This window comes from Carya illinoinensis, chromosome 13 (genome assembly GCF_018687715.1).
Source record: "Carya illinoinensis cultivar Pawnee chromosome 13, C.illinoinensisPawnee_v1, whole genome shotgun sequence".
NCBI lineage: Eukaryota > Viridiplantae > Streptophyta > Magnoliopsida > Fagales > Juglandaceae > Carya > Carya illinoinensis.
In genome coordinates, this window is record NC_056764.1 from 15,409,632 (window position 1) to 15,421,164 (window position 11,533).

Here is an 11,533-nt window from a genome sequence, read left to right on the forward strand (position 1 = left end):
ATTTTTGCCAAATGTGTCTAAATACTCATATATTTATATATTTGTGGGTAAAAGTTTGACTTTTTTTTCCATGAAGATTCGTAGATGAACAATATTGTGGCACATACGCTGTAATGGCTTTACGCCGAACTGGTACAAGTTGAAAGCAAGAAACACGTAGGAGGAATTTGCTTGCACAAGGGGGAATTCAAATAAGTTTGGTAGCTTATTCAGGAAAAATGAAAACACTTTCCGTTATTATTATTTATCAATCGGCAGTTCAAGTCTTCATTTACAGGCCGTGAGTTGCCATAAGAGTTGGCAGAAGCTGGGAAAGAAAAGAATATGGATCAGAAAATCTATATCACACATAAATATTTTAAATTATTTTATCATCTTTACACTGAACTGACAGATAAAATATATTTTATATGATTATTTATTTATATGATAGACATAAAATTATTTAATCGATGATCAATAAGTATGACTTAGATTGACAGAATTTACGATAAAGAGTGACATTAATCTAGAGATAATTAATTGGTTGACAAAACTAGGATACCATTGTCAATTAGGAACTGAGTAAGAAATTTAGTTAATTTCATGCATACAATAACAGTCAAAAAACTCATGCAAAGTATCCTCCCTAACTGAATGTAGTCAAAATTCAAAGAGAAATGATATTTGCAGTCGTGAAATGTGTAAATACTGTGTAATCATTTAGAAAAGTAGGTAAATATCGTACTCAGATAAAAAAAAATTAATTTTTTAACAATGGATCATCATTTTTTTTAAAATGATTGTGCAGCGTTTGCGCATTCTACGACTATACGTAGTATTACTCATTTTTGCTATTATGGGTTTAAACAATTTTACTGACTGTCACATTTTTTTACCAAAAAACTCTATATTGTGCAATAACTTTTGTATAGGTTTTTGCGTACTTTACTTATGTAATTGGCTGTATATTAAAAACAATTAATACAACTAATTACATTAATTGAATGCGTAAAGATTATATAAAAATAATTATATATAACAGAACTCGATCATTTTTACCTAACATGTAATATGATAGAATTAAGGGCAAAAACAATATTATAACACTAAAAAAAGTCCAAAATATACTACTCAATCGGGCTCCATGCATGAGCTAGCTAGCTTGCTAGGAAAGTCTAAACCATGAGAAATTGCCTCGAAAATAATAATAATTAGGTGTCACTCCACTCAAATATGTACACAAATTAATCGGTAGGTCATTTATAGATATGCACCATTTTCCCGGCAAATGGGCTCCAAAGTCTTCAAGTTGGAGAGGAATTGAACGTACAAGACCAATATATACAATACTATTAACAGTAATAAAGAAAGATCAAAGTGATGATATGATGCACATGGGAGAGACGCACCCTTCTGACTTTGAAGAATTCAAAACAAGAAAAAGAAAAATTGCCTTTATATTTTTAGGTAGCAGATAATTAATTAATTAATCATCTTGTTTGTGTGGCTTCCACTAGCTAAGCAGACGGCGGCCTGCCTCCTCGTGTATCCGCGTTTTGGTCAAGTCGATCAAGACGTGCCTCACATTAGGTCCCCATCGATCTACACTACTACATATCTATATATATGTATATGCAGAATGAGAAGTATGTCTAAGTGCGTTTCATCATATTTTATTTAGAAAATCAGATCTAATTTGTAGGGATTTGACTTGTCTCTGGATTTGGCGCATTTTGACCACAATGCCAATGGTTTTGCTGCTTTCCTCTTTTAGTTCAGAGTTCAGAGGTGATGATCTGAAATTCCATATAAAGATACGTACGTACCCGCAATTATTGGGGAATTACCGGTAGTCAATATCTGAGATGATGATCTAATTTGATCAGTATTTTACAAGGTCTCGTGATTCTGCTTGAAGAGATTACATGCATGTGCACGTGTGTGGATCTCACACGCATTGCTTTCATTGCGGGTGCCTAGTGCTGTTCAAAGTCGAGGGGTAAGGAAAAACAATCTATTTACTTTTTTATCAACAAACTAACTGTAAATAGTCGGCATTTAAAAAAAATAAAAAATAAAAATAAATAAAATGGGAAAACACCATTCACCCCTGAGACTTAACTTTAAAGACTGATTAGTTCCTGAACTTTAACTTTGAACTTTTAATTCTTCACTTTTAACTTTGATTAAATCAATCTCTTTGATTACAAAACCATTACAAAGCTGCGAAAATGCCACGTCATAACAAATGAATATCCTGGGAAACATATTATTATTACTTGAAATCCTAAACAATCATCTGAGATTAATAATGTAATTTATTTTTCAAACTCAAATTCCTAAATGTCTTAAATAAATAAAGAGACACATATGTCGTTAGTAAGAAATCAACTATATTGACCGATGAAAACCTAAGCGGTCACTCGATTCATGAAATCTTTGACGTTTCTAATGTTTAAAGAAAATCATCTACTAAATTTTTGGCGTGCTGTTACGGATAGTTCCTAACAAAAGAAAGCTAATACATATTCTGAATTTTTGGTGCGCTGTCATGGATAGTTCTGAAATTTCATGACGTTCTTCACAAAAAAAGAGTAAAGGAAAAAGCAAAAAAAAGGAAAAGAAAGACAACCAAAATATGATGCCAAAGTGAGATTAGAGGTGTTCGGAAAGCAGGTGGTAGTGAGTGGTTATTCAACAATGGGATGGGAGGTGGCTTGTGGTGGCCGCTACCTTGTTCTCTTGCCAACAGATGTGATGCACGCGAGGGGCAGTGAGAAGTTAGTTGGCGAGGCAATGGAGAGGGAATGTGGTTGGGACAAGCGCCTAACAGGCGTTTGCGGGTAGATGACAAGCAATTTATGGTATTTTGGGGGAGGGAAAGATGATACGTGAGGTTCACTCATGTTGGAGTTGTGTGTGTAAGTTCGGGAAGCCCAATTTAAATTTTGGCCTAAGGCCATACAATAATGTAATAACCTATCATTTCAGATACAAATATTACAATTTTTTTCTTCCCATAATAATTTCATTCTAACTATTGTAATTGCTTATGATTGATTGTCTTCATTTAGTTTTTTTCTTAATTACACTACCAACTTTCTTTTCTCACATAAACTAATAAGATTAATAATTATTTATCAGAAATAATTTTCGTAGAAATTTTTATTTCTTAATAGTCTTAATCAGAAGATTTCTTTCTTAGGGGCCTTATAATTTTATTTCCTAAATAATTTTAATATAAATATAATTTCTTAGAAAATTTAATGACTTTTAATTTTAATAGAGCCCATTAATTTTGTTTTCTTAAGAGTAGTGGGGAGTTTTAGCCTTATTTGGATAGTGAGATAAAATGATTTATGAATAATAGTTAAATAGTTTCTGAATAGTAATAAAATAGTTTGAATCGAGATATTTTATGAAGTTTTGAAAAGAAAGAGAGAAAAAACCAAATACAAATATTATAAAATTAAAATATTATTAAAAAATAATTTTTTAATCTAATTTTTATTTTAAAATTTGAAAATATTGAATTATTTTTTATGTTTTATTTAAAAATTTAAAAAAATTATAATGATGAGATTAAAATATTAAATATTTAAAATTAAAAATATTTATATTTATTATATTTAAATAAAATAAGATGAGATGAGAGCACAGCTGGACTATTGTCTAATTTTCCTCAGCATTGACCAGCCTTGTGCGTGGGTAACACAATTATTTTGGTGGCGTGGTCCAGTCTGCCACAACGTGGATGGAAAGGAAAAGGGATACAACCGACATGTAGTGGTGGCGGTCACTGAGTTAGTGGGAAGGAAGGGCGAAGGCAGCGGATGGAGATTGCAAACATCCTACTACAAAAGGAAATATGCACACAAAAACAAAAAATAAAAAATAAAAAAAAAATAAAAAATAAGAAAAAAAAATGAGTTTATTTGATTTATTTTATTTTTTAAGTATTTTTTAAAACACTTTAAATATTAAGAAAAAAATTAAAAAAATATAAAAGATATAAAAAAAATAAAAATATATGAGTAGATGCAATTAATAGGCATATTGGATAATCACTATCATTTTCTTTTTAAAAAATCTGTTGACCATTTTCTTTATATTTTTTTAAAAAGAATTTTCCTTGGTCAAATAATGGTCCCCAAACTCTTATGAGAAAAACTGTAAGGCAGTATATTGTTGACTGAACCTCACTCTTGGCATGCCATATCTATAGCAAAAATATAAATATAGCGCTTAAACATTACTGCTATATTTGGATAGTGAGTTAATGTCATAATGATCTATAAATAGTTATGAAAAAATAATAATAAAATATTAAATAATAGTAAAAAGTAGATAAAAAATAATGATAAAATATTGAATAGTAGTAGACTATCCAAACATAGTCTAAGGCTTCATTTAATTATACAGATGAGATGAGATGACATGATATGAAAGTTGAATAAAATATTATTATAATATATATTTTTTAATATTTATTTATTTATTTTGAGATTGAAAAAGTTGAATTATTTATTTATTTTGAGTTAGAGTTTGAAAAAATTGTAATGATTAGATGATGTGATTTGTGTAACTAAGTGAGGTATAAAACATAAAATAGAATCCTAAAACATAATCCAAAATAAAAATTAACAAAATATTAAAAACAATCAAACCAAAATATTAAAAACAAAAGACGAAAAAGAAAAAAAAAAACCTCATAAAATTTGAAAAATGTTAAAAAAAATTATGTTTTTAGAAAGTAGTATACAAAATATACAAACAAAGATTTTAGGGGAAATTAATGCTCGTAAGGGTTTTACTTTTCAAATTGGTCCCTTAGCTAAAAAGAAAAGTTTCACAACAATCCTTAAAACTAAACCCATATATCAAAATGGTATCTCTTTCCAAAATCTATTAATTCATTAACAAAAATTATTGATGTAATCATTCATTTACCACCTCACGACCAAATAGAAATAAACATGTGTTACTTATATATATATATATATATTAATATAAAAGCTATTAGAGACATATATAAATTTCACAAACTGACATGACGCCATACTAATATGTTATGTCAATCTATATTATTTTTTTTCCATTTCTCCCCAAGCCAACCACCCCCCCCCCCCCCCCTCTCACTACCTTTCCTAAACTCTTGAGACCTCCCATCTCTCCAAGCCAGCATCGCAGCAGCCTATTTATCTTCTTCATCCCTTAGCGTGTCGTCGCTATCTTTCTCGCCCCTCATGTTGTGTCGTTGGCCCTCATCGATGCCGTTGCACCTCAATGACAGTTATTCTCTCTCTCCCTCTCTCTTTCTCTAGGAAAAAAAAGTGTTGGGAAGGGAGAATAGGGACGGGGGTGGGGGAAGTGAAAGAAAAAAAAAAATTTAACTAATGTGGCACATTGGTACTGTGCTACGTTAGTTTGTAGAATTTTTTTGTGTCCCTAGTATTTTTTGGTTAGTTTTTTAAAACTAAAAAAATATTAAAAATATAAAATATAGAGTTTCAAAAAATGATCAATATTATTATTAAACCAACTAAAATTAAAAAACTAGAAAGTAGAACTCAAGAATTAAAAAGAGAACAAAAATTTAATAACCAAAATCCTTTAAAAGTCAAATTAATTAACAGTATACGCTAAGAATAGAAAAAAAAAAATTAATATTAGAAATATTTTAAGAAATAAAAAAATATTTTTTATTTTTCTTTTATTTTTTTTTAAGCAGCCCTCAGGGGCGGCGCCCACGGAGTGGCCCTCGACGACTACCCTATGGGTTGCCCAATCTAGATCACTCATTAGTTTTTTATTTGAATTAATTTGCTTTTTATTTTTAAGAGTTTGCTATTTTTAACTTTTATGTTTAAATTATTTAATTTAATTTTGACATGACGTATTGACCAGTCCTCTTTTAAACTTTAAAAAAATTTAATTGTTTATATGTAATATGTATATGTTTAGGCTGCCGCTACTGTGCTATGCCACTTGGAGTATACTGTTGGGCGTATCATTGTTTTTTCTTAATTTTTTTTTTCATATTTTTTTAATTATTCTTTTAATCACTAAGTAAAAACATACACAAATACATTTAAAATTATTTCATTAATCACTAAGTAAAAAAAATATCCAATGGTACATTGTATCGGTACGACTGGGGTGGCACAACAGCATTTTTCATATGTTCATGATTGGTCATCATGTTGTAATGGTGTGCTGGGTCAATAATTTTCCATTAATGAATAAATGGACTTGGGAATAGGGGTGGTATAGTATGTAACAAGACCCGTTAATCTAACACAAATACGACACAATTTGATATCCCTATTTTGAAATAATAGACTATTTAAATTATGAGTAATATTAGATACAAGTTTCAAATAGATTAGCCTCATATAAGTTCTTTATAAAAAAAAAAAAAATACTCCACTAATAAAAAATATTTTTTTACACTTTTTTAAGGTGTGGTCTACTTTTTTACAAAGACTTATATATGATTTGTCTATTTAAAACTTGTACAAATCATTTCCGGTTATTAGTTTGGAAATGGTTGAAAAATGATAAAAAACCAATAAAATTAAAGTAAAATAGAATTATCAAACATAAATACATAGGAAAGGGTGAGGGGAGCACTATTTATAATTTTGGGATTTTATGTTTTATGCATGTTTTATGTATTTGTTTAGATTCTATTTTTCCCTATATTTATTTCGTTTTGGTTTCTTACTTTTTATCATTTATAGAAGAAGCCCAATGTGGTGGAGGGGCTTAAGGGGCCGTGAACTCAGCAAACCCACACTCTTCTCCCCTAAAAAGTAGAATTTCAAAATTTTATACTTGAGCCTTCCAAAATATTGCATGCCTCTATAAAATTCAGTAGACCCTCCTTTCCCCTAAAAGTTGAGAAATGATATTTGAAATTTTAGAGTCCCAAGTTCTGCATGCTATTTTTTAAAAAATTAGATAACTCTCGGATTTACATAAAAAATAAATTTTTAATATGTACCATCCCTTCTTCACAAGGAGTGTGTGAAGATTGCATGTCCTAAGACTATATTTAATATTATTTTTTAAAATTATATTGCAGGTGATCATCTGTAAATAGCGGTGAAACACATCCACAAGATAACCCTTTTTCACCTCTGTTTATAAATTAAGCTTAAACTAATAATTTTGTATCACTATTAGCTATGTTACTCGATACAACAGTGACAAATTAGGTATGGTGAATTTATATATGATAATTGATAAATATGATCCTTTATCTTAGATTTTATCATTCTAAACATAGATGTTATACGGCATATTTGAAGTGGGATTTAAGTAGTTGACATATAAAACTATAAAGCCACGCAAAAACATTGTTCTAATATGTATTATTCATTGCTTGGAAAATGGGATGACATGAAAACAAAGTCCAGAGGAAATTGAAAGACAATTTAGAATTGACAACAAACATCATTCCAATACAAATTGTTGTAACACTAAATTTTCTTCTCTATTTCCCTGCATCTGTCAACCAAATGGAGCATCAGAATACCCAGGTAATTACCATTAAAGGAAAGTAGTCTAGCTACACAACTTGAGGTCAATTTCTTCTAGTTTACACCAAGGGAACAAAAAAAAAAAAAAAAAAAAGGCCCACTTGAGGAAATTTCTGGTCATCTAAAATTAGTGGCTTTCATCACAAAAAGCCTCCTCCTTCTACTCCATCTATGCATCATCATCTATTCACCTTGAGATGTCACATTTTGGAGGGTAGCCTAATTGTTCAATTTCCCAGCTTAGCTTTGATGCAACTATTTCATGCCTTGGAAAATAGTCCTGCAAACCTAAATTTGGTCAATAATCCAAACAATATTTTCTTTTCTTTCATTCCTATGCCCTAAAAGAGAGTAAAAGCTCTTTGATCCAAAAGGGCAATTTAAAAAAAAACTGGAAAATAAGAAGATATATATAAGTTTTACCTCCATTTTCTTGACTAGCTCTTTCGCAGTAGGGGCGGATACAATGATATGGCGTGCAGTTGGACTAATGAAGCCTTCCTCCACTGCTTTGTCGATGAATGACAACAAGGAATTGTAGTATCCATCCACATTCAACAATCCCACCTGCCAAAATCATCCAAGAAAAAGAGAATTCTGTTTAATGTTTTATTTTTTATTCTTTCCCCCCTAAAAGCAAAGCAAGCATTCAACCAAAAGTAATTAATTTTATTTTTATTTTTTTAATTTTTGGTTGTGAACGATAAAATTCATGAAGGATGGAAATATACCGGTTTATCATGGATGCCAAGTTGGGCCCAGGTTATCACTTCAAGAAGCTCTTCAAGAGTCCCATACCCACCTTCATGGGACATAAAGAGGAATTAGAATAAAGATTTATCATATTACTAGAACAACATAAATATTGGGAAGGGAAATCCAGCATAAAATATTCAAGATAATAAACGTCAGTAATATTAAAAAAATATATATGCCTCAAAACATATTAAATAATAATGCTTTAGATGTTCGGATTCATGCACATTTCCCTTTTTGGTCTCCTTTTCGGGTCAGTTTTTCTTGTGTTTTTGTCTCCTTTTCTTTTATACCACCTTTGAAAAGATTCTTGAACTAAAACTGGAGTACCTTATCCAACTTTTCAGAGTTTGGGCCTCAGCCCATTACCAATGTCAGAAATGGGGTTTTATCACTTCTCGTGGTCTTAGCCCCAAAGATACTTATCAAGGCAGTTAGCTCACATTCAGTCTTCCATTGTGGAAAAAGTAGAACTAAAATATTGGGCTTATAATTTATATATTTACCTCTCAGTCCGAACGCAAGCACAGTATAATGATATAATCCCTTTTAAACCCCACTTCATATTTGTAATAATTGGAAAGTTAGGAGCTTTGCATCTTATGCTCAATAGGGTATCCCCAAGATAAAAGGACGTGTACCCTAAAAGAAATAGTGTTACAACAAGCAATATCATGGAATAACCTGCTTTGGTTTGGCTAATGGCATCTTAATTAATTAAGATTAGTTATTTAATATCATTTCTGCCCCTCCCTTGGTGGTGGGTCATTTTAATTCTTATCTGGGATTCTTGGTAATGTAGAGGGTATTTTGGGGACACCAATCCATTTCATGGTATACGTCATGGAGGCTGGAGGTGGGGTGGATGTTCAATAAGAATGATGGCAGGTTTTAGAGTATTTGTACCAACCGGGTAAGGCAATGAAGGCATCAGAATGCCTAGCCATCTCAGCCTTCCGCTGGTGCATGTCTGCTACTGCCTTCACTTCACCCACTGGCTCTCCAGTTATCTGCAGACTCAGCAGAACCCAAGTCAATCCACCAAAGTAAAAGTACAAAAAAAATGCAGAAAGAGACAACTTTGAAGAGGAGAGAGAGAGAGTCTTCCAATCAGTGTTGGGCACAAATTAAGAAGCAATCATGAGTTGTGCAGAAAAGAAAAGAAAGAGAAGGAAAATACATAAATATGAACCTGATATTTTTGGTCTATCTAGAATGAGAGGAAAACGGAAACCCAGAGAACTAAGGAATCCAACAAGTGGAGGGAGAGGGACAAAGTGGTAGAGACCCCAGATGGCCAGGTGGATTTGAGGAAGAGATATAGTTTCTTTTAAGATCAGGATTTGGGAAATCAAGGAAATCTGAGGACCAACCAAAAATCCCACTTTGAACCCACACGAATCCCAAAAGAGACAATTAGAAAATCCGTAGGTTTAAGATAACAAAGGTGAGGTAGAAATTCATGTCAATGTAGCTACCACAAAATGAAAAAGAAAAAAAGAAAAAAAAGCCACATTTAACAGAGCAGGCAAAAGGAATTAGATAATGCTCTATCTCTCTGTGGCTTGTTGGGTCATTTTCATTTTTTTCTTGGTCACTGCAGAATGCATGATATTGGTAGCAACATACCTCTCTAGGCATGAGTGTCTTGGGTATAACTCTGCAGACAATAACATGACAAAAAAAAGTTTTGATTGAGATAAAGACCACGGCCCCAAAAAAATGACTATCTTTTTCTTTCAATTTTTTGATCCATTTAATAATTTACTCAACACAGAAAGATGAAAATGAAGATGAAGATGCTCACCCAATGACATGGCGACCACCGTCGTAGACAGCTTGGGAAATCGAACCCATCAAACCGACGCTCCCTCCTCCATAAACCAGGTCAATATTTCTTGAAACCTGTACCAAACCAGGCAGCAGTAACCCAGCATAATCAGCGAGAGCGTTGTAATTTGTAAAATGGCAAGGGAAACTTGGGGGTAAAAAACTCCAAAATCCATTTAGGAAGAAGCTAATTTACAGAGAGTGACAAATGGCGAAGCTCATTAAAGTTACACAAAATTACTCCAACAAAGAAAGAAGAAAAAATGTGATGAAAATTCAATGGTTGTTCAACAGAGTGCTTATACTTTGGATATAGCTTCGCGGATTCGAGGAGTAGCAGAACATACATATTTGCTATCTCCAAGATGAGTATGAACTGAAATGAAATGTAGCTCACAAAAGAGAAAGTGAGGTCTTATAACAGGCTGCAGCAAGAAACCAAGAATTGAAGTTGAAAACGGTCCGTCCCCTGTAGTATTTTTGAAGAAAGCTATGCCATATAGAAGAAGAAGGAACCTACGACATTCTGACTACTTTTCATGAAAAATCGCTTGGGGCAACATGAAAATAGTGGTTAAAATCAAGAAATCCATGAGGCCCATGTTCCGAAACTCAGAAAAAACTGCAGTCGGATATATAATTGACCTGACAATAAAAAGGAAATAGAAACCCAAATGGAACAAAGACTAAAGAAAGAAGAGCCAATAGACAGAGACATTACCAATTCCCTGCCGAGCTCAATAGCAGCGTCCCTATAACTGCTCTTCTTTCCTGGGCTACTCCCACAAAACACACAAATCCTCTTGAACTTTGATTGTTTCATTTCTTTATCCCTCTCCATCTCTCTCTCTCCCTCTCTCCCTCTCTCTCTCTCTGACAAAAACACACACTTGCAGAGAGAGCTATGCAAATATCCCGTGCCTTCTTACTGCCCCCACGGTTTGACAATTCGAGAGTGCGTCATGACCGATCGAGAGGGAGTGCATATATATAACGGTAGTATAGGTGCACGTTAGCACGCGCAAATCCATACCCTGTTAAACTCCACAACTTTACGGCCGAATGGCTGATCTTTTAATATTTTTCCACCTTTTTTCTTCATTTCTTTTTGTTCCAGCAAAAATCTCTAGCTAAAAAATACATTTTATTAATATTTTTTTTTTATTTTAGTAAAGATTTACCATTTTAATAGTTTTCTTGGATAAAACAATCAGGTGTTCATATTTGAACAAGAAAAATTCATTCAATTAAAAGTAAAATATTTTGTCAACGGCCTATGCCCTGGTGGCATAATATCCCTATCTCCAAAATAGAAATCATGGGTTCGACCCCCTCTCTTCCAATTTATTAAAAAATAAAATAAAATTAAAAGTAAAATATTCTTGAGATTTGACATTAAAAGTATAACTTACTTTCAATTT

The 11,533-nt window shown here is 32.1% G+C and overlaps 1 protein-coding gene across 1 annotated transcript; it reads right to left on the reverse strand.

Annotated features, from left to right (window-relative positions):
• Positions 1–7,327: 7,327 nt before the first annotated feature.
• On the reverse strand, positions 7,328–11,125 carry LOC122291218 (cytokinin riboside 5'-monophosphate phosphoribohydrolase LOG1). Its single transcript, XM_043098862.1, has 7 exons — positions 10,834–11,125; positions 10,090–10,187; positions 9,912–9,942; positions 9,193–9,292; positions 8,258–8,328; positions 7,950–8,093; positions 7,328–7,806 (listed from the first exon to the last, which is right to left on the reverse strand). The coding sequence occupies exons 1-7, from the start codon at positions 10,951–10,953 to the stop codon at positions 7,714–7,716; spliced, it is 657 nt and encodes a 218-aa protein (XP_042954796.1). The 5' UTR covers positions 10,954–11,125; the 3' UTR covers positions 7,328–7,713.
• Between the last annotated feature and the right edge of the window lie 408 nt (positions 11,126–11,533).